The sequence below is a fragment of the Heloderma suspectum genome, chromosome 5 (genome assembly GCF_057233095.1).
Source record: "Heloderma suspectum isolate Gila_16-S chromosome 5, 16-S_ref, whole genome shotgun sequence".
NCBI classification, from domain to species: domain Eukaryota; kingdom Metazoa; phylum Chordata; class Lepidosauria; order Squamata; family Helodermatidae; genus Heloderma; species Heloderma suspectum.
Genome location: NC_139462.1, coordinates 50937913 through 50959305, shown reverse-complemented (window position 1 = coordinate 50959305; position 21393 = coordinate 50937913). Strand labels below are relative to the sequence as shown.

Below are 21393 nucleotides of genomic sequence, written 5' to 3'. Positions count from 1 at the left end.
GTTCCAGAGAATAGCAAGGAGAGACAAGAAGGCCTTCTTAAATGAACAATGCAAAGAAATCGAGGAAAACAACAGAATGGGAAAGACTAGAGATCTCTTCAAGAAAATTGGAGATCTCAAGGGAACGTTTTGTGCAAAGACGGGCATGATAAAGGACAAAGAAGGCAGGGACCTAACAGAAGCAGATGAGATTAAGAAGAGGTGGCAAGAATACACAGAAGAACTATACAGGAAAGATCTGAATGTCCCTGATAGCCATGATAGTGCGGTCACTGAACTTGAGCCGGACATCCTAGAGAGTGAAGTCAAGTGGGCCTTAGGAAGCATTAGTAACAACAAAGCTAGTGGAGATGACAGTATTCCAGCCGAGCTATTTAAAATCCTAAAAGATGATGCTGTTAAAGTGCTGCATTCAATATGCCAACAAATCTGGAACACTCAACAGTGGCCACAAGACTGGAAAAGGTCAGTTTACATTCCAATTCCAAAGAAGGGCAACGCCAAAGAGTGTTCAAACTACCGCACAATTGCGCTCATTTCACATGCCAGCAAGGTGATGCTCAAAATCCTACAAGCTAGGCTTCAGCAGTATGCGAACCGAGAACTACCAGAAGTACAAGTTGGGTTTAGAAGAGGCAGAGGAACTAGACATCAAATCGCCAACATTCGCTGCATCATGGAGAAAGCAAGAGAATTCCAGAAAAACGTCTATTTCTGCTTCATTGACTACGCTAAAGCCTTTGATTGTGTGGATCACAACAAACTGTGGCAAATTCTTAAAGTGATGGGAGTACCAGACCACCTTACCTGTCTCCTGAGAAACCTGTATGAGGGTCAAGAAGCAACAGTAAGAACCAGAGATGGAACAACCGATTGGTTCAAAATTGGGAAAGGAGTACGACAAGGCTGCATATTGTCACCCTGCTTATTTAACTTATATGCAGAGTACATCATGAGAAATGCCGGGTTGGATGAATCAGAGGTCGGAATTAAGATTGCCGGGAGAATTATCAACAACCTTCGATATGCAGACGATACCACCCTAATGGCAGAAAGCAAAGAGGATCTCAAGAGCCCCTTGTTGAGGGTGAAAGAGGAGAGTGCAAAAGCTGGTTTGAAACTCAACATTAAAAAAACTAAGATCATGTCATCTGGCCCTATCACTTCCTGGCATATAGAAGGGGAAGAAATGGAAGCAGTGACAGATTTTACTTTCTTGGGCTCCAAGATCACCACAGATGGTGACTGTAGCCATGAAATTAAAAGACGCTTGCTCCTTGGGAGGAAAGCTATGGCAAACCTAGACAGCATAGTAAGAAGCAGAGACATCACCTTGCCGACAAAGGTCCGTCTAATCAAAGCTATGGTTTTCCCAGTAGTAATGTATGGCTGTGAGAGCTGGACTATAAGGAAGGCTGAGCGCCGAAGAATTGATGCTTTCGAGCTGTGGTGCTGGAGAAGACTCTTACGAGTCCCCTGGACTGCAAGGAGGTCAAATCAGTCCATCCTAAAGGAAATCAACCCTGACTGCTCATTGGAAGGACAGATACTGAAGCTGAAGTTGAAATATTTTGGCCACCTAATGCGAAGAGAAAACTCCCTGGAAAAGACCCTGATGCTGGGAAAGACTGAAGGCAAAAGGAGAAGGGGACGGCAGAGGATGAGATGGCTAGATAGCATCACGGATGCAATGAATATGAACTTGAGCACGCTCCGGGAAAGAGTGCAGGACAGGAAGGCCTGGCGTGCTATGGTCCATGGGGTCACGAAGAGTCGGACACGACTGAACGACTGAACAACAACAACAACAACAACAACAACAACTTATTTATGATAAGCCAAGATTCTCTGGAATCCTGACTTATTGTTCTGCGTGAATCCTTTCTGATTTAAAAGTCACAATTTTATACATTTCACAGAGGAATTCTGCATTTTTAAAGCCCTTATCAACACTTATATTTATCTAGGCTATTTTTAATCTGCTTTTCAATCACATTAAATTCCCATGTGTCCTCCTGTTTACATATGGTATTGGTTTATTATGGTTTCTGCACTTTATCCCCTTCCCATGTAGCAAAGAGCTTCACCTGCATCAACCTTTTATGATGCATATTACACCCCTATAAAACTGATAGCAGCATAATATATTTTACAAGTTCTGTTAACTGCAGACCAAAGCTATATGGCCAAGATCCGAAGAACTTCACAATGAGCTCCACTTGCTAGAGAGAATTTGGGGACAGTGTTTTCTCAAATAGCAGCCTCCCACTTTTGAAAGCAAGCATGACTTTCAAAAGCATTGTGTTGCAGACACAGAAGTCCATTGTTCAAAGGGAAAAAAGTAGTCCCATGGCTATGTCCAAGCCTCTGAGTGGACATGAAGCAATTGTTTGGATCCCAACATATTTACTTGTTCAAAAGGCTGATTCAAAGTGGAAATAAGCATATTTCAACCCTACCTTCTTCTTCAGAGAAACAGTTCTTTCTGTTCTTTAAATATCTGCTCATTTCTCCATTATGGCACATCTCTAATATCAGGTACACATAATTGCTATCTTCAAAGTAGTTATATAGCTAAAAAAGAAAAATTAAATGTTAAAACAGACTGAAGCATAATTATCCATGTTTCAAACTCTTTGTGCAAATTCTTACCTCAAGTATAGAAGGATGTTTTAGCTGACAATGTATCTTCACTTCATTTTGAACTCTCTGAACCATTCCAACTTTGTGCATGGCCTTTTTGTCAATCTACAAAGAAATCAAATTCCCCCTTTAAGATCATACCAAGAAGTTAAAAATGTCTTTACATTCTATCTTACGATTTAACTACAGGCACAATCCTATGCACGTTTTGACAAAAAAAGTCCTACAGCTCCCAGCATTCCCTAGCCAGCATGGCTAGTTGTGGCATGTGAGGAGTTGTAGGATTTTTTTCTGTCTAAACATACATTGGATTGCACCATAAGTTGAACAAGGGTTAGGAATAGTACTGGCAAACACTCATGTTTAGCACTACAGTGCACATTAATGCCATTATATCAAATACAGCCTGTTATTTTGTGTTTTTTTTTTACTATGAAACCTTAGGATGAGAGTGTTAGTCTAATCCTACATACAGTTACTAGGAAGAAAGCCCCATCAAATAAAATGAGACTTACTTCCAGGTAAACATGCTTAGGATTGGAGTCTAAATATTCTTCTGTATCCCTAGTAAATCCTAAGTAATGCAGGCTAACAACCAAATTACATATTATATTCAAAGCATGGTTCAGCCTTGCATTTTGTTTTGCTTTTAACTTAAACAGCAGCCACTGGGAGGGGAATCATATTTGGACTGTGGTGCAGATGGAGGGTATTTTAACCCTTAACCCTTGTGCTGCCATCTCAATAATTCCCAGCCCCCAAACTGCTAGTTACGTCAGGAGAATGAACTAATGGTCATGAAAATGTGTAGCTAAGTCTCCTCCCTTTCTCCCCAGTAGTTTGGCATCCATGGTGCCGATGGCAGCTTTCCTCCAAATGCAAATAGAAACTGGGGGCATACACTGTTTTCACTGGGATCACAGCGCAGTGTAAAGGGTTAAAAACTCCACTCATGCCAAGGTCCTAACCCAATCTCTTCAGTGGCTGCTATTTTGTGTGTGTTTTTAAAGGCCAAACAACACATTTAACGTGCAGAAGAACCCCTCTTATTTCAGATTATGAACAGTCCTGAACCTGAAAGGTACTCTAAATTAAGAACTCTTATAGAAAAACCCTCACAGAGAGCAGTTTGCAAGATCAAGGCCTTCAGATGTGAAGAGCCAACAGGTCTGGGTTGGTATCTTAGGGTATCAGCGATCGCTTATGTTCTTGCACAACTAAGTATGTGGAAAGCACTGAATTATACAGATGTTACAAAACAGTCTATGCAGCCTGGGATCCAAATTGCCAGGTAAACTACCACTCAAAACTGAAGTGGGGTCCACAGAAGGGAAAAGTTTGGGAGTGCAGGAGGGCATTAGTTCATTTACTGAGCATGAAAATGTGTGGCTAAGTCTCATCCCCTTCTCTCCAGTTGTTTGGCATCCTATATTTTGTCTAGCCTACAGGCTCTATAGTTATGCAAGTTGCTGGTTCAATGGCCACTTACCATTTTGATGGCCACTTCTAGGCCTGTTTTAAGGGATACCGCTCTGTAGACTCCTGCAAAGGAGCCCTTGCCCAGAAGGTTCCCCACCTTGAAATCCTGAGAGTGAGAGAGAGAGAGAGGTTGCGACTGTTACTGTCTCCTCACATTGTTTGCATAGACAGGTATCAGCCACTGAAACAGTTTTAATATGCTACATGCCCACTATGTGGTAGATGTCTGTAGATAAAATGTAAGAAAATCCCATCTGTTGTGATCTTCTTTTTCTTGTGTCTTAAATAATTGATTTCAGTCACCTTGAGTTAAATGAATCCCTGCTCCAAAGCAAGGAAGTCTCAAGGAAAGGTTTTTACATAGAAAACTGTGAGGCCAGCTTGAAGTACAGTATAAGGTGGGAGGAAAGAATTGCTTCTGTTTCCCATTGCAATGGGTTAGTAGAAGAGGATGCAGCTAGAAGTAAGTAAGTAGGGTTGGCTACTCCCTCCCCTCCAAGAAAGCTGCATTAAAAATGCATCCCATTCATACCATGGTCAGCCCTTCTCCCATACCCCAGGTGCTCCCTCAGCAACCCTGATGTACGCTTTGCTCCCTTCACACCTTTTTTCTCCATTTGTCTCTGCAACACTTCCAGTCAATAACGCTATGAGCTATTTGAGTGTGCGCCAAGTCCCTCCATCCCTCTGGCCTAGGCTAGGGGTAAGAATCCATTACAGCGCATGAGGGGGGCAGGACAAAGCCTGCGAACACAGGAGAAGCGTCAGCGGAGTGCATGGTCAGTCTTGCTAGCTTTCATACAATTCCTGACTCCTTCCCAATCCTAAAACACGGGCTCTTTCTTCCACACGTTTCAGGTTTACCCAGTTGCACCTCTTCCCCCTGCACAATGCCCGTCCTCCCCTCTCGCCCGCCCCCCTTCTGGGGGAAGCCTTTCCGCCGCTCGCGGAGCTGGCGGCTTGAGCCACGCCTGCTCGGACAGACCGGGCGCGCTGACGCGCGGAGGTACGAGTCGCGCCTCAGCGGGGCGAGTTACGCTCCGGCGGCTGAGGCCAGGGGGCGCCTTTACCTGAATGGAGCTCTCCCAAGGCAAGGGTTGGGGCATGGCGGCGCAGGCTGTGCCGTCGCGCGGCAGGGGAGAGAGCAGGAGGCTGAGAAGCCACTGCGGCATCCTGCCGGGGACTCGCACCCACTGAGGAGTCTAAAGACTCCCACGGCGCTAGCGGCCGGCCAGCCTTGCCGCCCTTTCTCCCGCTCCCAGGGGAGACGCGGCTTCCATCAGCCGCTGCCATAGCAGCAGCCAAGGAAATACTCCCGAGGGACGCCAAACTAGCCCCCCCCCCCCGCCACTCCGGAGTCCCGCGGGCGATCCCGCTACTGCCGCCGGGCGGTACGGTCCCGAAACCTCTAACCCTATTCACCCTTCTGTGGCGGTAAACCCCGCTGAGCAGAGCGGGACACGCTTCCGAGCAAACCGGCATAGCATTGCGCCGACAAGACACGCACCTGTGTGGTGGTAGCCTAGTCTGCAGAGGCTTCCCCCCACTTTGAGAAACACCGACAGTCTGAAACAGAGATGGTTCTCCAGTGTATAAGCGGGACCCTAAACGCATTTCGAACAGAAACTTTATAAGGACTTGACAAAACCCGAGTATTTTGTGAAGAATTTTAAGATATTTTTGTTCGGTGGGGTCATCTTTCGTGGCTAAAGTTTTTTTTGTTTTGTTTGGGGGAAGGTTAATGGAAGTATCTTGGGGTTTTCCATTAAATTGGATTTGTATGTGCTTTAAATTGTAACCCATACCCAACGCTAGTGATAGAGGTAGGCTACAAAATACCCAAGACTTCTGGACAGGGTGATCTCGAATACAAGTCAGAAAGCAATACAATATTTTTCATACTTCCGTTTTTTACTCAAGCCTCCTGCTCTTAACAGCATGATGAAGAATTCTTTCAAATCCTCCTGCCATCGGTAGTACACACTTTGGGATGACTGACAAGAACTATTCCAAATTCACACTGAGAACACACATACTCCACCCACGACTTTTAGTTGCAAGGCCCACACAACTACCTAAATCAAAGCGTCTAGTAAGCACTAACGACATTCCAAGTCACCCAGCATTCTCAAAGTATAGCCTTGACCTAACTTCTCTACAGAAAAATTTGACTAATGAGAATACAGCCCAAATAGTTGCTTGTTCCAGTAAAGAAGCAGGGAAAGGGCTTCTGCATTATTAACTGTCTTGGGTGTCTATATACTCCCAACCATCACTGTACAATTGCCAGAATCTTACTAGTATTGGCTGGTGGATATGTGGCATCAGCGTACATGATCTTGCAAGTAAAAGTTGCCCAACAATGGTTGCAAGGCTCTGATTTGATAAGTGACAGTGAGATCTCAGAAATGCTACTGTAGCTGCTGATGCTAACTTTTCTCAAACATTAATTCCTTTAACCACCATTCAATTTTTTTCAGGCATGTTACAGTTGCTCTCCTTACCTGGATATATGAGACAGTTTCCAAAAGAATTGCTCACTGAAACTCAAATTGGCAGAAAATACAAGTATACCTACTTGAAAATCATACAATTCTCAAACAAACAGCACTGGAAAACTCTCACTGGAGAGTTCTTCCTATCTCAGATCCTTTGCTGTGTGCATTTATTTATTAGATTTATATCCCATGTTTCCACCAAAAAAATGGTGCTCAGGGCAAGTAACAATAATAAAACCAAGATTAAAACAACAGTCCAACAACATCTGGAGGGCCACATGTTCCCAACCCCTATATTACAGCTCGATCCTGTTCATATTTACTTGAAAGTCCATTTAGCTCAATAAGTCTTACTCTTTAGTAAGTGTGCCCAGGATTGCAGTCATGCAGGCAGATCCTATTCATATTTACTCAGTGCTTATTTCCAAGCTGTGCAGCCTTACAGTACAATCCTATACATGTCTATTCAGAAGTAAGCCCCACTAACTTCAGCGGAGTATACACCCAGGAAAGCATGCACAGGAATGCGGCTCTCAAAGTACTCAGAAGTACCCTATTTGGTCACACAATTCAGGGGCTAGGAGTGCAATCCTATGAATGTTTAGACAGAAAAAAAGTCCTACAACTCTCAGCCCTCCCCAGCCAGTAATGCTGGCTGGGGCATGCTGGGAGTTGTAGGGCTTTTTTTTGTCTCAACATGCATAGGATTGCTTCCTAAGTCTAGTAAACACATGCCTCCCCAGACTTCAATGTATACTTATAGGAGCGCTCCCACAATCTGGGAAATCAGATTGAGAGGTGATGCTCCAAACCCAATGTGGCAACCAGTCAGACCTTGAATGTAAACAAAGCTTTCCCATAGTGCCACTTAGCCAGTCTCCACCTAATTGTAGCCCTTTTCTCTGGACTTTGTGAACAAAAGGATAATACTGTGGAATTTGGTAATGCTATGAACCATTCCTACTGGTTTCTGCAAGCACGTTAGACCACCTATTTATTGTAGTAATTGTTTACTAAACATAAATGAGAATCTGCCAGGGCTATATGCAAGCTGCTTCTAAAATTACAGACTGCACAGATGAGCATTACCAAGGATAGTATTAATATTACATGAACAGGTGTCCCACAGTAATACTTAATCATACAATGGAGGAGCTTTCTTTCTCACGCACACACCCCAGACACTATAAGCTGGAACAAAATTGGGGGGAAAAGCTGTCCTTAGCACAGGCTGGGAAAAAGCCATTTGCCTGGTCACCTGTTCCTAATAAAAAAATCTTCAGGCAACCTGAAGATTAGGAAGATTTTGCAGATTTTTGTGGAGGGTTTTTATTGTTGTTGCTTCAGCCAATGTTTCTTTCTGACTTCTTTCAGGGAGAACATCATACTACAACTCTGCTTTCAGGGACAGCAACAAGCCAGGAAGAAACATGGCAATATGGATACAAAGAATAGGCTTGAGAGGGTGGGAGGGTTACTATGTACCCAAAGTCATCCTTGGGTAAGCCTTGTTATCCAATCCAGAACAGCTAACACTCCCTAGTTCTGTACATTGAGGTGGGGATTCTAATCAATTCCAAATATACTCAAAGAATGGCAAACATCGAAGTTATGAAGACAATTTTACCACTTTAAACACATCAGGCTTAAAGTGCAGAGTCAGAGAGTTTATGGAGTCTGTGGCAGGTGTGGGGTTCAGGGCTCTGCCACCACCACCATCCATGCATATGCAGGACTCTGGTGAGCGATGTGGCAGAGGCCAACGGTATACACAGGAGCTGAGCTAGGGGGCCATGTTTAGCCAGAGCCTGGAGGCAAGTCCATCCGTCCCCCAACCCAATCCTGTGCAAATTTACCACTGTTTTCTGGCATGGCTCCTTACATATTTAAAGCTGCATGACAGCTAGACGTTCAACAGGTAATGGCACTAGTTGCATAAAAACACACGGGCATAAAAAGCTTCTGTTGGATTTCTGCCTGCCATTCAGCTGTTAAAAGCCACTAAAACAGTGGCAGAGAACGGTAGCAATACTCTTTAAGCGAGTTGAGGCTTAGTAATACTTTAGTTTCTATAATCTTGAGCACGTTTACTCAGAAGTCAGCCCTAGCATTTTCAAGGGGGCTTACTCCCAGGAAAGCGTGCAGAGCATTGTAGTTTAAGCTACAGGACCGCACCCTCAGGCATTCCGGGGCCACGATCCCGTGCACACACCCTTGAACATGGTGGGGCTTGCTTCCCAGTAAAAAGGCACAGGACCGCGCTGCACGGTGCTCATCCCCCCTCTGTACGGGGCTGGGCGGGAGGAAAATCCTCTTGCAAGGGAAAGGCGTGGGAGCCCTACGCGGGGAAGCTGGCAGAGGCCGAGCGCGTCGTGCAAGACGTGCAGTGTGCATCCCGGCAGGGCGGGGCTCCGCCCAACGCCCTGTGCCGCCACACCTGTCAAGACAGGCTGGGCCGGGCCAAGTAGACGAGCAGCGACTCCTGCCTCCCCTCGGCTGAGACATGGTTGGGCCCGGGCCCCCCCGGAATGGGCGCGTCCTCCCCCCGCCCCGGGGCGTAATGGCCGTTTCCGCACCTCGATCTTCTCGCCGATGCAGCTCGCCATGGCGGCGGCGGCGCTGGCTCCTCCGCGTTACTGTACGGCTTTATTATCACTGTCGCATGGCCGGCTAATCTGCGTCTCCCTCGGTAGCGCTGCCGATCCACAGGCCTCTCCCTCCCCGCTACGGGGGTCGGGGAGAAACTCCCTCCGTCCGAGGCTCCATTTTGAAAAATCGCGCCGTTGCAGCTTCGCCCCGAGAAAGGTTGCGCCTGACGTCATCGCGTCGCGTTTTCTCTCCCATGCTCTTGCTCCCCGGGGACGGCGCATGCGCGGTAGGCAGTTTATGACGTTCATGAGAACAGCAATATAAAAGCGCGTGCGCACCGTGAGTTGTCGCGCGGGTGTATTCGCTCTATTGAGGCGAGAGGCCCTCTAGTGGCAAGGATTCAGAACTCCCATGTTGTTATTTATTCTCATTGTCATTTGTTCAATGCATAAGAGCCCTACTGGAGGTATCTTGTCCAGCACCTTGCTTCCCGCAGTGGCCAGTTAGATGCTTCTGGGAAACCCACAAGCGCAGGGCATAAAAGTAACATAATAGCCCTCCTCCATTGGTGTCCCCCAGTAGCTGGTTTTATATACCAGGGATATACCAGCCTATAAACATCTCTCTATGCAAGTTGCCTTGAGCTTCTTGGTGGAATGGCAGAATATAAATGCAATAAATAACTCGCCACATCCTGTGGAAATGAATTATGTGGGTTAACTCTGTGTTATATGATGAAGTATTTCTTTTTGACTGTCCTGAATGTTCTGAACTAATTAATTCATTAATATATTTGAATGTTGGCCTTTATGAGAAGGTTGACCCCTCTTTATGGGAAGAGTGAATGAATTAAACCTCAACTGGTGTTGTGCTCAGGAGGTGGCCCCACTCCTAGCCATGTTTTCATCGCGTTAAACACAGTTGATTTCAGTGGCATTTCCTTCCAACCTACACTGTAAGTCCTATCTATGCTTACTTGGGATTAAGTTCCCTTGAATTTTGAGGAATTATGGTATGGACAGGCTATACTGTAGTAAAAAAAAAATTATTCAAAAAAATTGCTCTATTGGGTTGGAGCTAAAGACTCCATCCTCAAACTGTTCTATGCTTTACTTACATGTTCCTATTCAGTTCATTTTGCTTGTTCTTTGATCACTTATGATTTGGGTGTACAAAAGTGAGCAGATTCTGCCTTCTTTTAAAAATCAGGAACTTAACGAATATGCTTAGGCTTGCAGCCGTAATTAACCTGGCTCATAGGAGAGATGGGTGTGTGAATGTTCATGTGTCTGCATGAGCTCAGAGATGTGTGTATATTATGCCTGAGCATTTAAAAATAAACCTTTGAGCCAGTGGTTGACAGAATTATAAAAAGTTACAACACAAACCTATGCATGTTAACTCAGAAATAAGTCCCACTATTTTTAGGGTACAATCCTATGCATGTTTAGACAGAGAAATTGCCTAAAAACATACATTGGATTGTGCCCTTAGTTGGGCTTTCCCTCAGGTAGGTTTGCATAGGGATTGCAGCCTTAAAGGGCAATCCTATATACACTTTCCTGAGAGTAAGCCCCATTTAACACAACTGGGCTTACTTCTGAGTAGACATGAATAGGTTTGCACTCTTGGGGTTCAGTCCTATGCATGTTTGGACAGAAAAAAAGTCTTACAACTCACAGCATCCCCCCGCCAGCATGGCTGGCTTGCAAATTCTAGGAGTTGTTGGACTTTTTTCTGTCTAAACTTGGGTAGGATTGTACCCTTAATTCAGTTATATTACTAAAACACTTTAGTAATTTCAACCCTTTGAAAATCATTATGGTACTGCCACCTCCCTCACCCCAGACTATGATTCTGCTTGAAGCCAATACTATTATTTTAACAACTTCCTTTCCACACAGAATGAAAATTAGTGGGTTGGATCCAGGTTTAAGCTGGAACAACTGTGCTGGTGGAAGTGGACTTCCTCCCCATGGCAGCCTTTCCAGCCCCCCTGAAAATGCTACACAGAGAGTCAGGAGATCCTGCTGAATGGGGTGAGCTGTGGTGTGGGGATCCCCAAAATCAGGTGGAGGAACCTTCTGTTAGCAGATCCCTTCCTCTCAAGGAAGGCAGTTCCTGGCCCCAACCCAGTGTATCTATTTTTATCTGGAAAATATTGGAGGATATATTTTTCTTCAAAAAATGTAGCATATTGAATAAAGCAATGAGACAACTGGACGAAGTGACTACTGGGCATATTCATTTCTCCCTCATTTGCTGCACAGGACAGAGTAGCATCTTTCATACAATGCTCAGTTTGACCTTTAATCTAGAATCTGGTGCCCTTTTCAGATGTGTTTAATAGAACAGATGATGAAGAGCATCTTTCTTCATACATATGATTTCTTAAGCACTCTGCCATTTCTCTATGCAACCTGTATTCTTTATTTTTCTCAGTTAATTTTCAGTGCATAATGTCAAACTATCAATATGAAATAGCATAGCGCCTCAATCTGTGCCCTTCCTTGCTAAGATTATACACAACTATTTCCTTGCCATAAATGCATTTGTTCAAGTTTCCTCCCTGTCAGATGTTGTTCATTGCTGATTAGGATTTTTATCCAAGGTTAATAAAGAGATGCATAATTTTCAAGCCATATCATCTTTGCACTTTAATATATGCACATTTTGCCATTCCGGTCTTTTGTAATTAGGGCTAAATGCAGAAGGCCAACATGGGGCTGGTACATCACTTATAATTCCATTTGAAATCCATGTTGAGATTGAGAATGTGGCCTTCCTCTTTTATGGTCTGTCAGATATATCAGCAATTATGTTGAGATGGGTTAATTAGCAAGATGTTTGTGAAAGTGGAAAAGGTACCAATGTTTTCGTGTCTCTGAGAACTAAGTTGCATTGGTATTAGTACAACTGTTACGTTTAATTTAAGGTTCTGCTAGCTTTTGCAGAAGCTGCTTCCAAACAGAGGCAGCTTTAAGCAAGGCTGGCCCAAGATATTTCGCTGCCTCAGGTGACAGGCAAGATCCCCCCACCCCAGTTTCATGTACAGAAGCCTACTGGGCTGGCAGTTGAATCTTACTTCAACACTGGCAATGGGACAGCGTCTTTCATCTTACCTGAAGGCCTCAAACTAGCTTATGGGACACAGGGCAGGTTGCATAGCGTACACAGTTCTGTCCTCCAAGATCTCACTGTCATTCCCCACCGCTCAACATCTGCTGTCTGAGGCGAGTGCTTCACTCTGCCTAATGGTAGGGTCGGCCCTGGCTTTAGACGTATGGTCCAGTATGGGCACTCATGTATTCTGTGGGGAGAACCCCCACAGCTCCAACTGTTTAACCATATTCAGTATTCAAATAGCGCTTTCCCTAAATGCTGAAAGCACTTCACATATATTAGCTCAGTAATCTTTACAGCAATCCTGCTAAGATATCCCGCTATTATTATCTCCATATTGCAGACATGGTCTCCAGCCAAGCTGAAATTTGAATCATGGATTTCTATCTCACAACTCATGTTCTTGATGGTAATATTAAACCAACTCCAGCTGCCACTACGAATGTATCAAGGTGAAAAAGAGAACCAGAAATCAGTAGGTCTTAAGTTATTAATGACTAACTTCAGTCCCACTGATTATGGGTCTACTCTAAGCATGTCTAATCCTGGATACAACCTGGTGTCTAACAAATACTACTTCATACCAGGTTGGAACATTTTGCTAAAGTTTTCTGTTGATGCAACAAGTTCAAGTAAGTGATAAAAACAGATAAAAATTATGCTTTTTACCACTTTCCCAGAGCACAAACAACTCTGGGTTGTAGCCAATGTTAGTCCTACTTAGAGGAGACCCATTGAAATGAACAGGACTTAGTCTAACATTGAATACAACTCTGTTAGAACAAAATATGCTGTTAATTCCACATTACCCAAACCTCAAAGGATGTCGCATTTATGGAAGTTCATTGGCACTGGCTGAAGCACATTTCTAAGTGCATTTGAGATGCAAATTAATTTGGGGGGCATACAGCTTTCCCCAGCCTGGTGCCCTCCAGATGTTTTGGACTACAACTCCCATCATCCTTGGCCATTGGCCATGTTGACTGAAATTGTACATCTAGAGGGTACCTTGTTGGGAAACTATAGTTAATGAGTCTTGTAGAACCCTTGACCTGATATAATCCCAGTCCTGAACAACATAAAACCAGTGCATCACTTGCAGCCCTGTGTGGAAATTTAAATTTCCCATTGTTTCTGACCTCAACCTTTTTCTGGGAAAAGCTAAGGCCTACCCAGCAAAAGTGGGGCAAGAATGGGAGAATGCCTGTATCACTATGTCCGCATTTCTCCTCCTCTTCTAAGATTCTAATAGGGTTTGCACCATTTTTTTCCAACATGTTGCAGCCACACTGCAGGATCTCACTTGCATCTGACATTCTTTCACTGGGTGAATCACCAGAGGGTGCAGTAGCCACCAAATTCAAGGAGCTGTAGAGATAAGGGGCAAGGCACAGAGGGAGGAGACAACAAAAAACATACACAGGAAACTGAAGGAAGTTGTTGTGGACCTTCCATGTGAAGCCTCTGGAGCAGGGATCTCCAGGCTTTGGGGCACATTGGGAATTTCAGAAACTGCGGGCACCACCACAAAATGGCTCCAATGGAGGATGTGGCTAGTCACATAATGGTTGCTGTTGGGGTCTGGCTAGTCAAAAGAAGGATGGGGGTAGAGAAATAGTGAAGCTATTGGAAAGAAACAGAAAGATAAAGGGGTGAGTGGGAGAGAAAGAGCAAGGCTAGGGGTAGGGAAGGGAAGGGAGAGAAATAGTGGGGAAAGGAGCTGGGAGTGGAGGGAGGGAGGGAGGGAGCACAAAGGGGAAAGGTCTGTGTGGATGGAAGAAGATTGGGTGGGGTCAGGAAGGAACTTTTTCCGTCTCTTCCTGCTCGCTAAAAAGCTGATTGATGGCAGGTTCAGGAACTAAGAGGAGAACCTGGCACCCTAAGGTTTTTAAGTTTTAATTAAAAATAATTTTTTGAAGAGGGCAGGTAGTGGAGAGCTTCACAGGTGCTGTTGGAGGTCCTTGGGGGCACCATGGTGCCCCTGGGTGCTGTGTTGGAGATCCCTGCTCTAAGGGGCTTCTACTGCATAGTCCACGTCGATTTTACAGATACAGAACCGTATTAAGAAGGGAGAGCAGGGGCCCTGAAGCTGACCATCAACAGGTAGCACCTGGTCAGCAGTCTTCCCCAATATGATGAGAAGTGCTGTATTTCTATTTAAAATAGAGTACTTTTTGCTTAATTTGCATCTATACATATAAATAAGCATATGCAAATTTTATGCAAAACTCTGTCTTCGCATTTGGTGATGCATTTCCTCTTTTTTGGAAATTCATAAGTGAGCCACACTATCAGCAACCAAAGGCATCCTACAGCTCAGAAATAATCCAAGCACTACTTATGGCCAGCTGGAGAAGGTAAAGATATAGAGGGGGAAGTTATAAGAAGAGTTAATTCTTCTCTTCTTTTGTTTAAGTGGCAGTTATAAAAGATTTGTGAAGATAATTAATAAACTAAATCCTTCAAAAATGTTGCCTGGGTGCCTTACATATATATATATATATATATATATATATATATATATATATATATATATTAAAGGAAAAGGAGGAGAACCTGGCACCCTAACGTTTTCAAGTTTTAAGTAAAAACAATTTTTTTTAAGAGGGCTGGGAGTGGAGAGCTTCACAGGTGCCGTTGGAGGTCCTTGTGGGTATCATGGTGCCCCTGGGCACTGTGTTGGATACCCCTGTGCTAGGGGGCTTCTGCTGCCTATATGTATATCAGTGCAGAACAAAGCAAGCAGGAAAGCAAGCAATATGTGCAAAATGGGGTTGGGGTGCTTAATAACTTAGAGATAAGAATGCAGAGACATCTTTGGGGAAAGGGAAAAGAAGGGGGTAACAAGGAGAGAGGTACACAGATGTCTGGTGATGTAAAGGAAGAACAGTGCATACTATGGTTTGTAAAGGGAAAAATAAAGGGTAACAGATTGCATGCTAAGAGACCTGAACGTGCAGAAAAAGAAAAGGAAGGTAGCAGTGACAGACCTGAGGCTGTGCAGACAAAGAGCACTACAGGGTATAAAAAGAGAAGGAGGGAGGGTTGAGAGAGACAGAGACAGATAATGCACTTCTGAAACCTGTAACTTGTGGTAATTAAGAGAGACAGAGCTATGAGGCCATGTACACAGAGGAAAAGGGGGCTGACAGTGGATGGGTAAACAGGGGTCCTTGGTGGCCACATTTGGAATTTTGAAAGTGTTGTGGGCACCCTGACAAAATGGTTGCCATAGAGATGGGACTTGGCCATTCACAAAATGAATGCCGTGGTGCGCATGGCTGGCCACAGAGCATGCATTTCCCAGAAGGCAAACTGATAAGACTAAAAGAAAAGTAACCTGGCCAAGAATCTTAAGTACAAGGCTCCAAAACACAACATCACTTTTATGAACCCAAATAAAGGTAGTGCTGGAGGGCAGTGCTTCAATTTGTAGCATGCCAGCCTCCCAGTTAAAAACATGTTTCCATTAACAAAAACCTTAAGAAATAATATAGAAATCAGGAGGAGCGGGGTGGTGGGCGCCAAGAGAAGTGTTGGCTGCCACACTGATGCCCATGGCCACCACATTGGAGACCCCAGGTTTTAAAAAGAATGCATTGAGTTAACATGGTAGCAGAAATGATTTTCTGCTGTTAATGTAGCAGAACTGCCCTGCTGAGTTAATGAAAATAAACATGGATCCGCGGAGTGATTTCAGTTTTGTACTTCATCTGTGCCAAAATCCTCACAGCATTTGGTGGGCATATGAATGACTGGAGTCAACAGTAGCATGCATCAGCTTAACCACCCTCGTCAAGGAAGCCTGAAACTGTAACTAAGATTAACAGCTCCTTGTTTTGCTGCTGCTGAATTATGTCACCATAACAACTTCAGCACTACTAAATAGACCTTTTGAATTGTTTTGCTGGCAAAACATACTGGAGTGCTCATAAATAAATCTTTGATTGTTTACCAAAAGAGCTACAGCAGGTGGGAGAACATCCAGAAAGTGAGTGAGCCTTGTGTATAAATTACTTATGAGGAATAAATAAGATTTTGTCCCCACCTCTTTGCACATAGCAACATAACATTTCTAAGTACAGGTACCCAAGGCTGTTCCTGGAGTACTAAGTGTTGAACAGAGAGAAAGATTTATAGCTGACTTGATGTGCTTGGTTTCCAGTCAGGTACTGATGCTTCTATTTCAATTAAAAATCAGTGTAGATGTTGTTCCAAAGTGGTTTGAACTCTTTTGTAGCAACAGTTTTTGGTAATTTTTAAAAAGCTTATTAAAGAAGGGTTTGAACTAAGCATGAAGGAACTTAACAAATGTGTATATCAAGTGAAAAGTAATGTATCTTTCTTTTCCAGTGTATGGTTGATTGTGTTTTTTAGTCAATATTGGTTCATATATGTTCTTAATATTGGTTCATATATGCTCTAATGTTGGCTGTAAGACTGTGCCCATATATGGCTGTGTTTGAATTGGGAAATAATACTGTGAAAAAATCAAGGGAGTGACAAATGAATAGTCTGCATTCTCAGGTACAGGGCATTTTAAAGGAACCCAGTATAATGAGCATACACTCTGTACAAGTGCCAATGATTTATTCATCATTTACCAGATCTGTGTCCCAGTCTTCTTTCAGGTAACTCAGGGGAGCATCCATTAGTATTTTATTCGCACAACAACCCTGTGAGGTAGTTCAGGCTGAGAAGTAGTGATTTTCACAAGCCAATCAGCTTCATAATTCAGCAGGGGGTTTAACCCAGGTCTTCCCAACCAAAGGTATTATCCGCTACACCATTACCATGAATTTACCATATATTTTCAGGTTTATCTCTTACAAAGTTAACATGGCTGTTTTTAGAAAACAAACGAAGCCTGAGATTTCCAGGATGCTAAATTTTCGACCAGATTCCAGATGAGTGGATGCACAAAGCCCTACCTTTATCAAACAAATTTCTATATTTTTGTATCACATGGCCAAGATTTAGCGGGCAAATGGCTGAATAGACCTGCAACCCCTGCCCAAGCAAAATGGTAAAATAAGAAGTATCTTCAAGAAATGCTGGGGAATGCTGGGAGTTGTAGGCCTTTTCTCTGTCTAAACATGCATAGGATTGCACCCTTAGTTATTTTAATGATTGGATTGTTTTTGTTTTTATTTTCACTGTTCATTTTTATCCTGTTAGCCACTTTGAGAACCTACATTGGAGAGTCAAAGCAGGATAGAAATTTTAGTATAAATATGAATAAAAATTACTGTCATTATAGTTGCCTAAGACTGAGAAGAGTTGAAAGTGAGAAAAAGAACTCCTGGAGAATTACATGTTCCTTTCACACCTGAGTTTTACTTTGTAAAAATAACATAGGGCACAATCCTATGCATATTTAGACAGAAATAAGTCCTACACCTCCCAGCATTCCCCAGCCAGCCATGTTGGCTGGGGAATGCTGGGAGGTGTAGGACTTTTTCTGTTATTTTTTCTGTGTAGGACTTTGACTGTTCTGGATATACAGATCTGGTACAGTTCACAATTTAGATCATGTCTTAAGAATACCCTAAGATGATGGGTGGTTCCAGATGGAGCAGTCCTAGTGATAACCATCGGAAGGCGTTGTGCAGCTATTCTGTCTTTTCTTACTTAATTGATTTTCCATGGTAAGAAAAAAGACAAATGAAGTGGTGGGAAAACACAGGAGGGCTACAAGTGGATGATAACAATGTCTGGATCATAAAATTCCATGAATGAGGCAGGGCAATTGCATGTTAAAAACTTTTGTCTGGAAGTACCCGATATTAAGTCTATGGCTAAAGCACACACTGGGATTTCTTGCTATATAAACAATGTATTCAGGATATGGGGCCAGTCAGCACTACCTGTTTCAGTGTTAGATGACAAGTATAACAGCTACATCTTTTAATTTTCTTCCTACTGGAGAGTGCAATCCACTTCTCAGTGACATTAGTAGCCAGACGTCCACTGATTTTAGTGGAGGAAGATTGGGTGGGTATGAGATTTGTGTATATTTATGTGTTGTTGCAATAGGAACACAGGAAGCTGCCTTATACTGAGCCAGACCATTGGTCCATCAAGCCCAGTATTGTTGGCACTGGCTGGCAGCGGCCCTCCAGGGTTTCAAGCAGGAGTTTTTCCAGCCCCACCTGGAGATGCCAGGGATTGAATCTGGGACCTTCTGGGTGCAAAGCAGGTGCTCTGCCACCGAGCCACAGCCCCTCCCAATCTTGGTAAACTACCTTGAGGATCATCCAATCAAAACATGGGATAAAAACTTTCTGAATGCTTAAACATTGTCCTTGGGGTCTTATCCTTTTCTCTGATACGTTTAATCATTAAAAAAGTTACAGGTTGGTATTGCCTTACTGACCTTTTCTAAGCAATGTTATTGACAATTGTGATAAGCAAAATATGTGTTGCAAGATCTTTATTGCTAGGTCAAAGTAAAGCGCCATGTGAGACAGCAACTCCTCTTGCAGTTCAGTCCTACCCATGTTTACTTGGAAGTAAGTCCCATGGAGTTCAATGGGACCTACTCCCAGGTAAGTGTGGATAGGATTGCAGCCTTAACTAACTAAGGGCGCAATCCTATGCAGCTTTAGACAGAAAAAAGTCCTACAACTCCCATCATTCCCCAGCCAACATAGCTGACTGGGGAATGCTGGAAGTTGTAGGAGATTTTCCTATCTAAACCTGCATAGGCTTGTGCCCTAGAGCCAAACTAGACATGAGATTGTAATTCTGAGCAGAGTTTTCCAGTGTCTCATCTAGTTTTGGGCCTAAAATATATGACCAGGTTCTCTTGGTTTATTTGTTTTAGTAGCAGTCAGGCAATCAAAAACATGTGTATGGATGGATTTTCAAAGGGTGACAGTAGTAGATAAGAAAACGGAATCAACGTTTGAAATAGCTTCCGTGAGATGCAATTGTACTAAACATGCAGACATGGTGCAAAAGCGGTAAGCATGTAGCTATTTTCTCAGTCTCTGATGAGGAGGAGGTTGCATGAATTTGGAGGGGTGGGGGAGAATGCATCTCTGAGTGAATCTGTATGCAAGGAGTATACTGAGGAAAAGTAGCCCACATTCTGTCAAAGTTCCTTTACTCCATTTTGGGGTGGCATTACCCAAACTTGAATTCTGCTTTGTTTAGCTGATTTCTATGATGGAAGAGTGCTACCTAAGGCCTAAGCACAACGCATCACTTCTCCATCCATCCAGAGTGACAGAAACACCACATAGAGAGCCACTCCTCTACATCTCCTCCACAGTGGACGGTAACATCATAGCTGTTGGCCAAGATGGATTGGTTTCCATTTGGACCACAAACTTAAAATTGAAGAGAAGCTCTCTTATACTTGTGAGTTGAAGAAGTAAGCATTGCTTAAAGAAAGTGCTATTCATTGGTAATAGATGCAAGATCTTCCCACTGAGCTTAAAATGAAAAGCAGATTGTTTTGCTGCTGTAATTATCATTATCATCACATTCACACACGAGAGTTCTCAAAATGATGTCAGCCACAAAGATAAAATTAATGCAGACAATCCACTTGGTAATGTCTCTACCTAGGTCCAGACAGATCAAAGGACAATAAGTCTCAGTTGGTATTTGTAGGGGAGGATTAATAAGAGGAAGAAGGTAGGAAAGGAAACTGGAGAAAAATGAATGCAGAAAGACAAAAATAAAAGACACAGTAAACAGGAAACTATCAAGCAAGGCAGAAGGAAACAAACCCTTAAAAAAAAAAGACATGGGGACATTAATCAGGGTCCCACACACTGTGAAATGTTCTACATATATCTTCATAAACCCTTCATAAAGTGAATAGATGGTACTGCTTAGTTTGGATAAATAAAAATAAATCTTTATGTTCCAAGATGTACTGTCTTCAAAAGAACAATTATTGCCAGAGAGACCTTGAGCTATTTTCTTCTTTATCTGAACATTTGTTGTACTACAGTTTGAGAGTCCCTCATTGGATTAACTTTTTATGTGCTCATTGTTTGCAACTGTAGGATTGCATTTTGACTGGGAGGTTGGAGAGATGATCACCACTATGCCAGTCAACACACATTCTTCTCCCCTGCTGCTGCTGCTGCTTCCTTCAGATCAGGCCCTGAGTAAATATGTACTTGTGCCTGCTATGCCCTATTCAGTTGTGCTTAACGCCCCAGTATAACAACATTCTCCAACCTGGTGCCTGGCTGATGATGGGGACTGTAGTCCCTGACACTAGGTTGGGGAAGGCTGAAGTAAAATACCATGGGAGTTCTTAGAAAAGACATCACCCATTGTCATCATTGTATTTTATTAATTTTAGCAGGGCTGCACATATTTTTTTCCCCAAGGTGTCATAACTTAGAACTAATTTTCATGTCATTATTTTCACTCACAGAAGTGTTCCTGAGTGTCATTCTTGTAAGAAAGCCCTAAGTTAGCAATAATTTATATACATATCCACATTTACCAGTCAGACACAGTCCTGGCAGGCTGTTCCTAGATTCTTGGCATGTCCATGACTGCGGTCTGAAACTGAGATGATGGGTGAGGTACTTACCCATGTAAGTGTTCCATATGTGCTCACCACATATAAACAGACTTATCATGTGAGTTTCCCCATTGCATGAAGACTTAGCTTGCCAGTGGAGCACTTGCTCTTTCTGATACCTGTGGTTATATGTGGCAGGGCATGTGTGGAATGTTTATATGGTCAAGTGCTTTACCTGTCACCGGAATGTATCTTCTATTTTATATACAATGATACAATTCTGTGTATCTTCTTTTTATATACAATGGCTTGGATCAGGGTTGCAGAATCTCTTTCAGCCTGAGGGCCAAATTCCATTTCTGAAAAACTTCTGGGGGCCGTATTCCAGTAATGGCAAAGGGGGCAGAACCAAAACCAGCATATTTTAGCTTAAAGCTCTTACTGTCGGTAACTAAGCCTTAGGAGAGGCATTTCAGCCTTTCAATATGGGAAAAAACTGCACAAAACCCAAGAAAACATCAAACAATCAATGGTTGGTGGAAAGGGGTGAGGCCATCTGGGGAACCT

At 43.3% G+C, this 21393-nt stretch overlaps 1 protein-coding gene across 2 annotated transcripts in view; it reads right to left on the bottom strand.

Moving 5' to 3' along the window:
• The window catches only part of PLK4 (polo like kinase 4), a 30491-nt gene extending 21089 nt beyond the window's left edge, over positions 1 to 9402 (bottom strand). For both annotated transcript variants that reach the window (XM_084856001.1, XM_084856002.1), the window contains exons 1-4: positions 9197 to 9402; positions 4133 to 4228; positions 2653 to 2748; positions 2460 to 2574 (exon numbers count right to left, since the gene is read on the bottom strand). In XM_084856001.1, the coding sequence (XP_084712127.1) occupies positions 2460 to 2574; positions 2653 to 2748; positions 4133 to 4228; positions 9197 to 9226 (337 nt within the window). In that variant the 5' untranslated portion in view covers positions 9227 to 9402. The remainder of the gene's footprint in view (positions 1 to 2459; positions 2575 to 2652; positions 2749 to 4132; positions 4229 to 9196) is intronic.
• Positions 9403 to 21393: the final 11991 nt, after the last annotated feature.